The 16,998-nt window shown below is 34.0% G+C and overlaps 1 protein-coding gene and 1 pseudogene across 1 annotated transcript; both read left to right on the top strand.

Annotated features, from left to right (window-relative positions):
* Positions 1-219: 219 nt before the first annotated feature.
* Positions 220-8,053, top strand: LOC132556107 (probable 4-coumarate--CoA ligase 1). Its single transcript, XM_060220493.1, has 11 exons — positions 220-504; positions 992-1,199; positions 3,446-3,564; positions 3,800-4,002; positions 4,506-4,674; positions 5,364-5,532; positions 6,304-6,404; positions 6,586-6,727; positions 7,054-7,136; positions 7,520-7,685; positions 7,926-8,053. Exons 1-11 carry the CDS (start codon positions 220-222, stop codon positions 8,051-8,053), a joined length of 1,773 nt encoding a protein of 590 aa, XP_060076476.1.
* Positions 8,054-10,154: 2,101 nt separating this feature from the next.
* Positions 10,155-10,930, top strand: LOC132556106 (uncharacterized; annotated as a pseudogene).
* Positions 10,931-16,998: the final 6,068 nt, after the last annotated feature.

Below are 16,998 nucleotides of genomic sequence, written 5' to 3'. Positions count from 1 at the left end.
ATGCTGAGTGAAATATCATCATGCTTTTTTCATTGTCTAGGATAACGACTTAAAATTTGCTTACATTTTCATAGTTTCATGTTGCTATGGCGCTTTACATAAAATTAGATAACTGAATCTCATTGAGCTACAAGGTTGATTTCATAACATTTATTCTTTATATGTCATAAAACCTGATCAGTGTGTTGATCATGCACAATTAATGTTTATTTAGTTAACATGTCAACTCTGACGAAGGGATTGGGCAAGACAGCCCTTACTTCCAAAAGGCTTTTTACATTGGTCGCTAGAGGGATTCATAGAAGACACCGGTCGAAAAGCAATTGGAACTGGTCAAGATTGGGAAATTCGACTTGTGGAGTGATTTCAAGGGTGCAGTTTTCTACAACGACAAATGCACAAGTAATATACAAAAGCCCTGTTGCGGATGTAGATATTAAGACAGAGTCATTGCCGGAATACCTCCTTCCAAAGTTCAAGATGTTTGGAAACAGACTGGCACTTGTAAGTGAAACATTCTGAAATAATTCAAGTTGAAAGGGACTTTAATATGATCTTTTATAAAACAAAAAAAAATATCCACACTTGCATGTCATTCACGATTTTGACTATAACAATATCTCTCTCGAACATTAAGTTGGTCATGAACTCTTATGATTTTATATCTCTTGCAAAAGTCAAGTTGCCTTTTTGCCATGAGTGTAATAGAATCTGGTAAAGATAAAAATGATACACAAAGCATCAATATGAACAAAATTCATATATGCACAAAATGTCATTGTAAATAATTGATATTTATAACAAAGATATATTTGCAAATGCTTTTGGGGTTACCCAGAATTGTTTTTTCTCAGATCTCTATTTCAGATGTAGTATTTAACTTTGAAATGATTATTTCGCTCAACTATAAACATTAAACTTTTCACTAAACTAAGACTTGTATAAGCTGTTTACTCTCACGTATTGTCTTTAATTGTTTTACACCTTGCAGATAGACAACGAAACAGGTAAATCTTACACTTACATGCAATTGAGGGACGCAGTGATAAAGGTGGCCAGTGCTCTTAGAAGATTGGGTTACAGAAAGGGGGATGTACTCTGTATGTGTTCCACTAATAATACAGAGTACGCCATCCTCATACTAGCTTGTGTGACATCTGGAATTATACTCACTACCACGAATCCCGTCTACACTTCTGGTAAGTAGAACACATAATTCATGTCTGTCATAACCAATTGTTTTGTTACATTTATCTGAAAAGATATGTAAATAACTTCTCACAGATTATTGAAAAACATTGCTTACAATATATCTATCTAACGTGTGTAATTAGATTACCAGAATTTTTGTAGTAAGTGGTTGCCTCTGTCACGCCATGTTTGAAAATAATGAGAATTGGCATTTTCATGTTCAAAAGATATGTATATCAGATTTCATAGGTAAACGTGTTTCAACTTTAATAATGTGTAGGTATCAAGTTTGATAGATATCCTTTTGTTCTGGAATTGGCGAGTGAAAAAGAATAATTTAATGTCCAAATGTATTGTTTGTTTTTGGTGTATCACATTTGTAACGTGGAACGAGCCTCTGTCCAGCATATCCGGAAATCAACACAGAGTTGTAACACAATGAACATATACTACAGTTTATTTACATAGAAAACACACAGAAAACTATCAACATACTCGCACTCACAATCATACTCCATCCATACACATTGGCAACAGGTAAAGATAGCTACAGTCTCTTCACTGACAGGAATGTCTTACAAATACACAGCCTCAGTGTGTCAATTTGCGGGATGCAAATAACTCCAAGCAACTGACTCCTTAGTGCGATAATAGTGGAACGACTCTCTGTTCCTAAGAAGAAAGTGACATAACTCACAGTTTCTAGCGCACTAACGGCTTGCTAATAGTGCAAACGCAACGCGCATCTCTCCCTCTGTGGGGCTGGTTGATGGGTCATCAACACCAACCAATAAGCAGTCTCCTGAGGAGCTATATGCCAGCTTGTTCTAAAGACAATCCCTCCTGCATCTGTCCTTAACGTCAGTCGGTCCCGTTACAGCATGCGGAAGACCTGGTGCTACAATAATTCTGACCTTCTGTAACCTTTACTATGTTGTACCCGCCATGTGAAGCTTTATAGATAAACGAAACGAACACTAAGCACTCATCCACCAATTCTCGTTATAGTTGCCTTAACTAAACTGTAAAGTTTTTCCACAAATTGTGATTAAGTGATAACCCATTATTCGTTACTAATATTCTATGGGTTATATGTATGTCAATGTAAAAGAATTACATTATACGGCCAGTTCACGCGCACATGACTACCGCTCACGGCTTCCATACATATTTCACTCGAACGTAACAGCATTTCTATGGATAGTTAGCAGTTATACAACTAAATATTAAAAACATACTAGCAAATATAGATGTACAAAAGAACTTCAACTGCAAAAACGAGCAAATTCCACGTTATATCCAGAAAATAAACATGCATTTGACAACCCTGATAGCTACGCATGAACGAACACGCATCGATAACAGATGGCTTGACCTATGATAGGGACATAGGAAATATGGCAAAAAATAACCACTAAAAAATGACGCCAATTTCACCTTGATATCGGCAAACAGGTGACATAAAACAACGGCAGTACTGCTTACCTGGACAGGCAAAACCTGTTGTTTTCGCATACCGCTCACACCACCGCTCACGTGACACACACATCCCCACAATTCCCAGGTAACATAAAGAAGTACGTGACAACTTCATCATTAACCCGTTTGTAGTCGTGACATGTTCAATACTTATTAACATTATCAAAACATTTATTTTAACCTCTCTTTCGAGGTTTTGACATTTCTTTCAATCTTTTTGGATGCTCTTCAGCCGCCTCACAGGCTTCACCATGTAGGCCCTGGCGAATGACGACTGTATGATGTAGTTTAATTTATTGTTTGTCTCTACTGTATCTAATTCTAAATTTGTACTAACAGTTGCTATTAACTTTTTTACGATCTTTGAAATATACAACACAATACAGCGGATTGATATAGGGAATGTGCTACCTGTCTCGACTAAATTATAAAGATATCCGCAAGATTTATTTTCGCAACCATCGCAGACAATACCACTGTACCACCAGAGTATCGCTAGCTCAATTGATGCTGTCTTTGTGTCCTTCATGATATGAGTGAAAATAATATTTGTCATGCCATTGACTTTTTAGGTAACGAAAAATACATTACAGCAAATGAAAAACATCAGAAAATACCAACATGGCAACATAATCATAATTCAAACTCAAATCCCATAAAAATTCAAGGGTTCTCAAATGGTATATCCCACATTATTATTTACGGATTTAAATCAAGTAATTTCTTAAACTGGCCAATGAGACATCCGCCATGTAAATCTTATTTTCATCTTCAGATGAACTTGCACGGCATCTCCATCATTCAGGGTCAACAGGTGTCATAGTCATTGATGCCCTGTTGCCACATGTCAAAGAGGTTATAAAGGCAGACCGTAATCTTCAAAACAATATAAAGGTAACTGAATTGTAGTTTGGCGGGGAAAAAATCTTTAATGATTCTGATCTGGTGTATGGTATTTGCCTTGTTTTAACCTATATTCAATCCATTTTTCTGATCACAAATTATATTCAGTCTCAATACAACTGTAGCTGGAAGATGATGTAAGATGTCCGCATTGATGAAATTATATTCCATTTCAAAAAAAGCGAACCAAATGTGTATAATCGAAATATCTTATACTTTTGAGCAGAATGTCATCGTGATTGGCCAGGCGAATGAATATCGACCGTTCTCGTCTCTCCTAGAAGACGATGGTGGCTTCTTTGTAGAAAACATAGACTTTGATCCACACAATGACGTGGTGTTATTACCCTATTCCAGCGGCACATCAGGGTTCCCAAAGGGTGTTATGCTTACACACATGAATATTGTTTCAAATCTGCAACAATTCAGGTAGGTAATACTAAGGCTTTGTGTTTGTGAAGAGAATGTAAATATCAACATGTTTCTCGTGCACGACAGGAAATTTAGGTATTATTACTGGCAATCACTTATTTTAAGGAGTATTTAATTTCGCGAAAGGCAAGTGACTGTCTTATTCGCGAATACATGATTTCGCTGTTACAACATTACATAGGTCATTATTTATTTAAGGACATCAGTAACATTGTGTTAGCAAAGGATTTTAATTTGCAAATGACGCTATTCTGAAATACATGAGAAATATAATCCCTTGCGAAAAAGTGACTTACAGTATACAATATGATTTTTCATCATTGTCACTACACTTACATACTTTGTGATATAATTATTTATATATAAAGGATCTTACGTCAGTTTCCATTTCTTACGAAATTTATGAAACGATTCTGAGAAAATGAATGACGCTTGTTTAATACCTTCTCTAATGACAAAAATCTAAATTAGACAATTACCTATCTTTTATATTTATACAGAACGATATCAAAACCTAACGATGATGACACGAGTTTGTGCATACTTCCTCTCTACCATTGCTACGGTATGATACCCCTACTGATGGGGGTTCTCCAGGAGGGAGGCACTCTGGTAACCATGCCTCGGTTTGAACCCGAATCTTTCCTCACTGCTATTCAGAAGTACAAAGTAAGAAAAAAATATCACCCGAATTTAAAGTGAGAAGTGTTTTGTCATTATAATAAGTAAGTTATCTGTCACTGTTGAAATTATTGAATTTATCATGATACTGCCTGGCAATACATGGACTTATAATACTCCGCTCTTATATTGTATAGATATAGAGTCTAACCATCAATGAATTAAGATATGATGTTCTGGTCTAAAAAACATTAAACAAGATTTAATTTTTATAAATTTGCATTTCTGGATATTGATATTCCTGGATAAGGAAAGTAATGTAATTTCTTAACAGATCAGATTCAAATAGATATTTGGACTTTTACTTGATGTTTTAATTATGACAGGTTAAATTTACTATTACAGACAAATACAGCAAATATTACATCCGATGGTAAATATGTATGACCCAATTGCACATTGCAATATGAATATAGATATAACAACTAAGATTTATAACGGTTGTGCATGTTATTGACATGGATTTGAATGATCGTTGATAATGTTTTCCATTATTTTCAAACATGCGTGTTTAAACGTTACTATTCATTTTTTAATGTTTTTAGAGGTAAGTCATTGTTTGGTAGGCCGGGTAACTATTACAAGTCATGCGCAGTCTATCTAATGTTAGATTTTATTTAAGTTATTACCAGAAATTATTATTATTTTTTAATATTTGTTATGAATGTGTCTGTTAGGTGACGATACTGCACATGGTTCCACCTATCGTCTTATTCCTGGCCAAACATCCGATGGTGATTAAGTATGACCTAACCAGTGTGCAAACGTCTTGCTCTTCCGCTGCGCCTTTGGCTGTCTCCTTGTGTAACGAATACGAAAACCGATTCAAATCAACAGTCATTCAAGGTACATCATCGATGTTGTTATTATACTTTAGGTTATGACGAGATGCAGTTTGATGGAAATTATTACAAAGTTTCACGGTCGTCATAGTGATCTTATTAAAAACTATTCTATGTCTTTGTGCGACGTGAAGCTGGACGTGCTTTATGGTCGTTAGTTTACATGTTTGTTCGTTTGTTGTATACCTTGTAATCATTTAAGAACGTGACATGACTGAAGCAGAAGATGCTTGTTCTTCCGGAACATGTGGACTTATACTCCTTGTACTTATTCAGGGGTCTCCGTGCAAATCCTTCGTTTGTTCATATTTTGCCCTAGTTTTATTGAATTTGAGTATGGATTATGATTATGTTGGTATTTACGTTAAGTTTTGCGTAAAAGACTGTTCGCAATTCAAAACCAGTCATGTCATTTTAAATCGAAGTACAATCAAAACAATGCTAGATACTCTAAATATGAACTGCGGGAAATGTCAACGACACGCGGTTCCCAAAGAAAGGCCAATATAAATTGTCCATTGACAGTTACGTGATATGGGTACTACATGTTGGAGAACTAACATGTATTAGAATTGGCACTTAATTGCATTATCAATTAATTATGAAAATAGATATATATTGGCGAATTTATAAAGCATACCACCACTAAATGGATAATTCACCGAGTGCATACGTCAAGAATATCTCGGATCTACTATTTCAAAATCAAATTTGCATATCCACTGGAACGGTATGAGTTAGATCATGTCCTATAGTACCACGTACTTTGTTTCAGGCTACGGTATGACAGAACTGAGTCCAGTTGCCACCATAGATACTGAATCATCCATTCACGCTGGAACTGTTGGATTTTTGGTGCCTAATAGTGGTGCAAAGGTAAAACAAGAAATTATAAAACATATTTATCACATCGACAAATGTCGATGCGCGTGTATGATCTTTTACTCGTGGTAGTTTTTGATTTAGTAAAAAAATGGATATTTCCGCAAATATTTATAAATAACACTCTGGTATGCATTTTTGAAGAGCCGCGTGTCTATTAATTCGGACTGTACAGATTGTCAGTTTAGAGACGGGAGCTGAACTCGGACATGGTGAGACGGGCGAAATTTGTGTACGGGGACCGCAAGTCATGAAAGGATATTATAACAACAAAGAGGCTACAAACGAAACAATTAGAGACGGGTGGCTTCATACAGGTACGAGCAGGTACTCGTGTCATCGGTGTCGTTGTTTGCTTCTACCATAATCAATTAGCACCGACGGATGATTATCATTTCTGTTGTAAATCTTTCTTATAATAATAATGACAATCAGGTGTGGCTAAGGACGTTATTCAGGACTGCTGAAATTAGAATAATTGTTGTCAATACTTTTCTTTTAAATATTTCATTTATTTATTTTGTTTATTTATACTTGAAAAAAATCGTTGTTTCTTTAAGAATTGATAAAAGAAATGATGACAAAGCATAACAGAATGAATGAATATGATTTCAATATCTAACTGGTTTTATTCTTTTTGAAGGTGATGTTGGTTACGTGAATGATGACGGGTGTTTTGTGATCACAGATAGAAAAAAAGAACTGATTAAGTACAAGGGATTTCAGGTACTGCATAATGGCAGGAGAGTCATCTGCATATACATCAAATAACCACAACTATTATTCTTTTATCTATTGTTGTATTTAACGATCGACTCAATATATTATATATTACTACAAACTGGTACCTACTCTAGATTATAACATGTTATATCCTATGATAAACCTTCTACGCATTTTGTTTATCAAAAATACTTTTTCTAAGGAATATCTGTGTTTAATCAATAGAATACAGCATTGCGATAAAATGTCGAACTGATTACCAGTAGTTGAATTAAATGTAATTATTTTAATGACGTCACCTCCTGTTTGATAGACGCGAAAAGACAGTGGCACACAAAGTGTTATAATTTTAAATTGACCTCCTGTGTACATATTTTACTACAAAGGTAGCACCGGCTGAACTGGAAGACATTCTACTTAGACATCCGGGCATTCAGGACGCTGCTGTAATCGGTGTCCAGGATGAGGATGCAGGCGAAGTGCCAAGAGCTTATGTGGTCAGCAAACCAAACCAAACACTATCATGTGAAAACGTGTCAAAATATGTCGAAGGTAAGGCTCGCTGTAGTCATATGGCGCAGTACATAATTTCTGAAGATTGGAGATGGAAGATGCCAGTTGTGCAAACAAATAATACTTTTGTGGTTTCTCGCACCATTCAAAAGACTACATTTGATAGTTAACAACTAAGAAACAATATTAAGCGAAATCAATTTGGAATTTAATACATTAACATAATTATCACTTTTAACAAAAAAATGAATAAAAAATGATTTTAAATTGTCATTGCAGATAACGTTTCACCCTACAAGAAGCTCCGAGGAGGAGTTGAAATAGTAGAACAAGTTCCTAAGTCTCCTTCAGGGAAAATTCTCAGACGCATTCTCCGAGAAAAATATCGAGAAGACAAGTGCCATTGATTTCAATACTCAACCGCTGCTGTCAACCTGGGGAACAAGAAGATCAACACAAAGCTTCTCAGTGAAAATTTTAGCGAGCAACCTTGTTATATCATTTTAGTTCAACATTATGGTCGAGAACACGAAGATAACACAAGATACACATTAGGTACATGTTTGTTCTAAACCATATCATTATTCGAAATGAATAAAAACGTTGCAGGCCGGTTACAACAACCCTCCAGCATACATTTCAACTAGCACTGTTAATCACAGAAAGGTGGATGGTTAACAACGCGCTGTCAAATAAGAAAGATAAACTATGTTGTTCCCCATTTTCTTATATCTTCTACATCTTATATTTCTTTTAGTCTTTTAGCTAGCCAACCAAGAATGGCATACGCGAAGTTCTTGATTTTTTCCCCTGTCTATGCTGTTCAATATTAATGTCACAAGCAGATTCGTCTTCAATTTTCAAATGTAAAACTGTACGCGTGTATGTTAATGTTGATCCCTGAAGGCTTACTCATTAACGTATTAATGCAAAGTATACAATGTAACAAATTCCAAGATCGGTGACGTCACGATATTTTACAACGCGGTAGTGTTGATGAAAGGGTTGACGAGAGTCGTATGATAATATCTCATATCTTGTTTTCGTCCTTATGGTATGGAGTACACAGTTACCATTGTACAAAACTTTCGCATAAATTCATATGTGTGGTATGTGTTTAACTTTCATCATCACCAACACATCAGGTGTTGTTATTTCCTATCCGAGAACCCAGCAACTTGTCGCTGTTGATACTGTCAGGTTATGTTAATAGTACTGGGTATCCAGAGAGTATTTTTGTTTGTGTATTTACAGCAGAATTGTTGACGTACAGTAGAATTTATAGCATATTTCTAGTATACATACAGCGACCCATGTCTTTTTGAAAAGAACTCAAAAATCTTTTGACTTGTTACTAAGGCAATTGTCCTTAATGAGTGACATTAACATCGATACCGATTTTTAAAACTGTAACCTTGTAGCCTATATGGAAACGGAAGCATTTGTGTCATTTGTAGACAGAATTAATCCGACGATCTGAATTCCAACGAAAAACTCATCAAAATACCAAATTTTCCGACCAAATATTGTCGTATCCTGCCTCTGGGTTTAATCGTCCTTTAAAAATTAAAAATGAAAACTATGCAGATGGACAATACTCTTTCTGGCAATATAAATTCGGTATTACATAAATGTCATTTAGAGGTTGAACTTTCTGTAATTCGATGTCGATGTTAATGTTGCTTCAAATTCCTGTCTCGTGATTTTACGCTAAGTGCATACGAACCAAAAACGTCACAATGATGTCAGGTGCGATACGTATCGACTATATCAGTGTCTATGAGCTCTACATCAGGGTAGGACATGATGAAATTAAGGCATGAGATTTTTCAACAGTAAAATACTGAAAAGCAACATCCATGATGATGTATAGAAGCATGGTAATAAGTACACAATAGCCAAGGCATGTAATTGGCTGGTACTGATGGCGAATGAGAATCGTGATTACTATATACATAATTTCTCTGTTTGTGTAATGATGTTTGTACTGTTGTATTTTCATTTTGGTGTGAAATAATTTTCATTATCTTTTTTTTTCTGAAATTATGTATTTAATAGTTATGATTAAAACTTTTAAAATGACTGTAGAGCTGGACCAGTGCTGAGTTGTGTGTACTACTCTCTACAAGAAATGTGTTTTTCTATATCAACTAATTTGACTTTCAAAATGGAAATTGGTGATTTTTGATGCATTGTAGAAAAGAATTGTGGTGTTTATAGAGCAGATTTCTTCTGCCTATTCAGTACTTTGAGGAAAGAACTTTTGGACAAAAAACACCTCTCACCATGCTTCAGTGAACATTATACTGGCCACTGTCAACTACTGTACATGTAGCTTGTCTATTCTTCACACGAGGATTCCTGTATATATTGTGAAAGGTGTTTCCTACAGTGAACCGTATTTTTCTCTAAAAAAAGGCTTCTACCCGGAGTGCTAGCACTAGTGGTTGTAAAGGGCAATCCAAGGGTTTCCAGTCAGGACGAAATAGTGATATTTTCAAAGGGAAAATGTCCACAGATGAAAAACTAGATAACACATTTGCTATGCTCTCAACACTCAAAGAAGACATGAGCCAACAGATGAAAAATCTGAGAGAAGAAATTAAAAAAGAAAATTGAGAACTGGTACTTGAGGGCCGTGTTTTTTACTTAGAAGTACAGAATAAGGAATTGAAACAGACAGTCAGCAAACTTGAGCAGGAAGTAGAGATTGCGAGGGAAAAAAGTTTGAGTTAAAAAGTAAACAAAATGATTTAGAGCAACACAGCAGAAAAAATTTGTACGGATTGTAGGCCTTGAGGATACTGACAATAATGAGACCATTGAAGACTGTGTTGGAAAAATTGTAAGGTTTGTTCAGGACAAACTGAAAGTTATGATCTCAGAGGTAGACATAGATATAGCCCATAGGCTTGGTGTCTTCCAGCGGGGAAAACCACGAAACATAATTTGTAAGTTTACTCATAGAAGGAAGAAAATAGAAGTCATACAGCAGAGGAAAGTGTTAAAGGGATTAGGATATTTCATTATGGAGGACTCGACACGTCTCAACCAACAGAGGTTAAAGGCAGATTTTGAACTCGAGTGTGTTGAACGGTCTTGGAGTACTGATGGAAAATTGTATGCGTTACTAAGGAATGGGGAAAAAACGGAGACTGTTTTACAACATTCCTTTGACGGATGCTTTCCTGATGAATGATGACAATTTTGTGCAAAAAAACAAGCTGATGTTATATACAATGGACACAGTAATAGTGTTGTACATTTGGATGGATATTGATTGACAATTAATATTTATGATAATTATGTGTACACAATAATAATAATTTACAAATTCACAAAACACTTGTATCTCTCTGATTTATAAAGGAGATCGGAGCAAAATGTTGTATGTTATTTTGCAAAAAATGAATGTAAAATAGTACTGAATCAGAATGATATATGCTGTCTGAATATACATATTATATAAGAAGTACTGAGTCGGAAGGAAACACATGTGTCTTATAAGAATTGAATTTATAGAGTTATTATCAAAGAATAGGTATATATACATCCATATATGAGTACTGAGGTACTATATCAACTGTGTCAGAAGGATACATGTCATTAAATATATATATAAGTATTGAGCTAGCTTGATATATGTTGACTTGAAATATATATATATGCATATAGACATGTATAACGTGAGTACAGATTCATAATTATATTACATGGTGTCCGGAACGTTATATAAAAGGTACAAGCTCTGAGTCAAAAGGATACATGCTTTCAGAAGATAATGTGTAAGGACCAAGACAGAATTTCAGAATATATATCATCTTTAAAAACACGTCTATATGTGTATATATATATCATATAAAAATACAAATTCAGAATGATTTATGTTTGAAAACTATATATGATATACCACATTTAAGGTATTGACATATACTGTCTGGAAAATATATATATATATATATATATATATATATATATATATATATACATGTATATATATTATATTTATCATACAAGATTATTTGAATCAGTGTGACATAGTTTGTCTGAATAGATAATAATATAACATAAGAGTACTTAATGTACAATGTATTGACATGTAGATTTCACAGGTAACCGAAACTTTTTCCAGATAAATGTATGTAGTTGATAGTGGGCCAGCTTGACTTGGCCATATCTACAGATATACAGCTGGAACTCTAAATGTATTTTTGTATTTGAACCAGTGTTGGGGGGAAGTCTTCATTGTTGGTTAAAAAAAAGTTCACTTTAAACTTGAAAAGTCAAGAATACCAGTGTTGTGGTAGTATATATTTTGTTGGTTAATAAGTAATTAAATCAGAAATAACACTGGATGATAATTTAAAAATTGGCCGCTGCAACTGTCGGGGTTTGTCGTCAGATGAAATAAAACGCGGAGAATTTTTTATTAGTTGTAGGAAAAAATATTATATATCTGTGTTAATGATACACATTCTACTAAAGAGATTGAGCAATATTGGGCAAGAGAATGGGGTTATACAAATAAATTTTGTTCTTTTTCTAGTAATAGCAGGGGTGTTGCCGTTCTTTTTAATAATACATTTCAATTTGAAATTTTAAAGGAGATTAAAGGTGTTAATGGTAATTTTCTAATACTTGAAATGAAACTCTTTGATAACATACACCAAAAGCTTGAAATTTTAGATAATAATCCAAGTATAGCCTGTGGAGATTGGAATATGAGTCTAAGTTATGAACTTGATAACCTTAACTATAAACAAAAAATAATCCTAGAAGTCAAGCTAAAATTCACGAAATGATGTCTTCATTAGATATGTTAGATATATGGAGTGAAGAGAACCCTGGAATTAGAAGATATACGTGGAGGGGTCCTCATCAAAAACAGGCAAGGCTGGGTTATTTTCTAGTTTTTTTTCTGATTTAGTCCCTTTTATTACCAATACGGATATAGGAATAAGCTTTAGATCTGACCACTCTCCAGTTTCAGTTACTTTTATATTTAACAATCAAAAACGAGGAAGTGGCACTTGGAAATTCAACAACTCGTTATTACATGATACTATATATGTCACAAAAGTTAAGGAATGTATATCTGACACTCTTAACCAGTATAGAAATAATGATTACACCAATAAGATTGAATATTCGATAGATAACCACTTGCTGTGGGAAACCATACAAGTAATGATAAGGGGAATGACCATAAAATACTGTTCATATAAGAAAAAAATCAGAGTATATAAGGAATAAAAAATAGAATTGGAATTAAAAGACCTTTATTTGGAAGAAGGGGAAAATAGAAAAGAATCCGAGATAACAAGGACAGAGGCAGAACTTAGAACAATTAGAGAGGAAAAAGTTAAAGGAATTATAGTTAAGGCTAAAACCAGATGGAAAGTAGAAGGAGAGAAGAGTTCTAAATACTTATGCAATCTGGAAAAACGGCATTTCACAGAAAGGCTCATTTCGAAATTAATTACGGAAGAAAATTTAAAAAAAATTGAAATCGAGGAAATTATGAATAAGCAAGTTACATATTACGAAGAGTTATACAGAAGCAGAAAGACTCAGATAAGAAAAGTTCATATGCAAAGTTTTTTAATGAGAGAAATCCATATAACTATAAATTGAGTATAGAGGAATCAGAAAGAATGGAAAGTATGGTTAATAGGTTAAAATGTTTAAATGCACTTAAAAAACATGAAAAATTCAAAATCTCCTGGATTGGATGGATTTACAGTTGAGTTTTATAAAATGTTTTGGAATGATATTCATGAACCTCTTATTAATTCTTTTAATGAATCTTTTGAAAAGGGATAATTACCTGTATCTCAAAAGAAGGTAACTCAAAATTATTTTTAGAAAACTGGTGACCTATATCACTTTTAAATGTAGATTATAAAATTGTTTCGGCAAGTATTGCAAACAGAAATAAACCTGACTTAAATAAACTTATTAGCGAGTCACAAAAAGGCTTTGTAAAGGTTTTGTAAAGGATAGATACATAGGGGAATGTACTAGATTTATTTTAGCTATAATTGAAAAAACACACGAAAATAATATCCCGGGATTACTTGTATTACTAGACTTTGAAAAGGCTTTCGATTCCTTAGAATGGACATTTATTCAAAAAGCATTAGAATTTCAAGGATTTGGGCCTAATTTAAGAAGATGGATAAAAACTTTCCATAATAACTGTTCAAGCTGTATTTCTAAGAATGGACATATTTCACAATTCTTTGATATCGAAAGAGGAGTTAGACAAGGGGACCCTTTGTCTCCGTATATTTTTATCTTATCTATAGAACTGCTTAGTTCATCCCTTAAATTTAATCCAAACAAACAGGTATAAACATAGAACATTCTGAATATATGTTGAGCCAATATGCAGATAATTCAACATTATGTCTAGACGACGCTGAAACTTCATTAGAAAATGCCTTGAACACTCTTGATCTTTTTGCTGATTGTTCTGGTTTAAGAACAAACATGGACAAAACTCATATAATATGGATTGGGGTTAAACGGGGTTGTGGTGAGGAATACTTACAGGAGCGAGGTCTACATTGGAATCATAATGGAAAGTTCAAACTACTAGGCATATTGTATGACCTCACAAGAGCAGATATCACTGAACACAATTTTGAAGAAAATATTATAGCAAGTAACAAACTATCATTGATTGGTCTTTCAGAAATTTGAGCTATTTGGGTAAAATTACAGTAATAAAAACATCAGTACTACCAATATTTACACATTTATTTTCTACACTTTCAGATCCACCAGAGACATTTTTCAAAAACCTTCAAAAGATTTTTTTCAACTTTTTGTGGTCTTGGAAAAAGGACAAAATTAAAAGAAATATATTGATAAACACATATGAAAATGGAGAATTAGTATACCACATGTAAAATCATATTGCCGAGCTAGAAAAATGTCATGGATAAGGAAATTGTTGGATCCAGAAATTTATTCAAATTGGAAAATATTAATATCAAGTAAGGTGGAAAAAATAGGGGAGATAAACTCTGGAACTTGAACAGAGAAGGACTACAGAATTTTTTTAAATAATTTAACACATTTTGGTGTAGTGTACTTCAAATTTGGGCTTCTTAGAATCGTTCACCTCCCACAACCCCGAATGATCTATTATCCCCGCTATTATGGCTAAATGAAAAAATACAAATGAATAATAAGCATGTCATATACTATAAGTGGATAGAGCATGATGTGTTTTTTCATAAATGATTCATTACATGAAAATGGAGAATTCCTATCTTTTGAAGACTTTAAGCAGAAGTACAATAAAAATACTAATGTGGTTACTTATCAAGGGCTACTCTCAGCTATTCCGAGGAGTTGGAAGCAAAATATCATCCATAATGGTGAAAAAAGTACTAACACTGAATGCAAATTAGTTTCTCTTTTTAAGTCAAATGAAAAAGTTGCGAAATGTTTCTATAATCTTTTTATCATGGATCATCACGAAATTCCAGTTAAAAGTTTAGAAAAATGGAAAGAAAAATTCGAAACTGCATTTAATAGAGAAGACTGGAAGTCTATATACAAGGCACAATTTTTATTAACTGACGATACAAATTTACAAACCTTTCAATTTAAGCTACTTCATAGAATTTTATATACAAATTCTAGACTTCTGATCATGAAAATCGTGGAAAGTGGGCTTTGTGCTTTCTGTTTGGCTAATAGAGAAACACTTGAATATCTTTTCTGGGAATGCCCCTTTTCTCGCTTCCTATGGGAATCGTTAAAAATGGCTTTGAGTCTAATCTAAATGTAGTATTTCATATGACTTGTCCTTTTGTCCGTTTAGGCTGTAATAATGATCTTCAATTTGATGATATAAATTTTTGCATTCCACTGGCAAAAAAAAATATTTATACCTGCAAATGCAAAAACTCTATCCCATCTATTGATGGAGTCAAATCGATGTTATTATATCATAAGCAAATTGACATTCAGAGTGCATTTTTTATACCCTGACAAAGGTAGACCATATCAGAGAAAAATGGAGATCTATCACCACAGCACTGGATTTCGATCAGTAGATGTATATAAGAAATGAATATATATATTTCTCTCATTTCCACCTGTGTCAGATAGGCCTGTCCAGGGCAATAAACATGGTCATGATAGACGTTTATTACACAGGCGCCTGTGTAATAAAGCCTCGCGCGCGGAGTAATTCATAGTTTTTTCCCGCGCACTCATCGACTATGTCCTCGTCATCCGCTTCATCCACAAACACGCATAGTCGATTGGAGTCATTGTTTGCAGGCTCGTATTAACAAAACTGTTTTATAAATATCAACATCACCAACCCTGGGACTCGGCCTTTCCGCCGTCGTCCACGTGTGATTGAAAGTGACAATGACTAACTTTCCTCCTGTCGGTGTGGCGCGAAATGTGTGACGTAAGTGACGTCATCTCACAAGCAAACCAAGAATTCCATTCATAAATGTGTAAGATTTGTAAGATTACTATTGACAGTGAAGTAGTATTAATAACTTGACCAACATGTTCAAAGATGTAAAAAGTGTTTATGATATATTATACATTGAGCAATAGTAAATATTAAAAAGAAAAGTGTTGTTTTATTGCGTGTTTTAAGGCACTATATTTGAACGCGTACGCATGTCTCTGGGTGATGTATTTGACAGGGTATTTGACCCAGCCCGCTTGAAGAAAAAACAGTTAAACACTGACGTTGGATGTTTACATTCAAAGTCCATATTATGTTTTCGACCGCAAACATAGTTTGCAAAATTCGGGGATGGAGAATCTATTTCAGCATATTTTTTATGTATATGGCCCAAGGAAAAAAATAGAAATCTGAAAAATGGCGGCGTCCAGTGATGGCTACCGCGAGGTGAGTGCAAATATTTGATAATATGAGATTAGAAATGAGAGAAAAAAACTCTTTTCTATATGGGTATGTAGGATAGGGATATTCCACCCGAGGGGTCACAAAATGTGGTAAAACATGTTTGACAAGGATATTAATTACTTGTACATATGTAAGAGTTGACATCAATCATGAATATACTACTTGTACTATTTTATCGTATTATGTGAACTTGGAAAGAAAAATAATAATAAAAAAAACTTTTAACAATAAAGTGTTCATAACCACTGATGTCTCGCGTTTTAAATCTCTCTCTCTCTCTCTCTCTTAATATGCGTGCTACATTTATTTTCTATTCAAATATGAAATAACAAGTTACAGATATTTCCTTCCAATACAAAACATTCAGTCAAAATTCTTGAAAAAGTTTACAATGTATTCCTGGTACTAAAATGTGAAATATTGTAATTTGGCATCAAATAA

The sequence above is a fragment of the Ylistrum balloti genome, unplaced genomic scaffold, assembly GCF_031769215.1.
Source record: "Ylistrum balloti isolate Yb309-2 unplaced genomic scaffold, AGI_CSIRO_Ybal_v1 Utg370546, whole genome shotgun sequence".
Lineage (NCBI taxonomy): Eukaryota > Metazoa > Mollusca > Bivalvia > Pectinida > Pectinidae > Ylistrum > Ylistrum balloti.
The sequence above is the reverse complement of the archived record's forward strand: the minus strand, read 5'-3'. Positions and strand labels throughout refer to the sequence as shown.

What these genes read in the sequence shown, in the direction of transcription:
- LOC132556107 (XM_060220493.1), top strand. Translation starts at nt 220, where the DNA reads ATGTCAACTCTGACGAAGGGATTGGGCAAGACAGCCCTTACTTCCAAA. An exon ending in TCAAATCTGCAACAATTCAG is followed by an intron (nt 4,003 to 4,505) that starts GTAGGTAATACT and finishes ATATTTATACAG; the next exon opens with AACGATATCAAAACCTAACG. An exon ending in TTAAGTACAAGGGATTTCAG is followed by an intron (nt 7,137 to 7,519) that starts GTACTGCATAAT and finishes TTTACTACAAAG; the next exon opens with GTAGCACCGGCTGAACTGGA.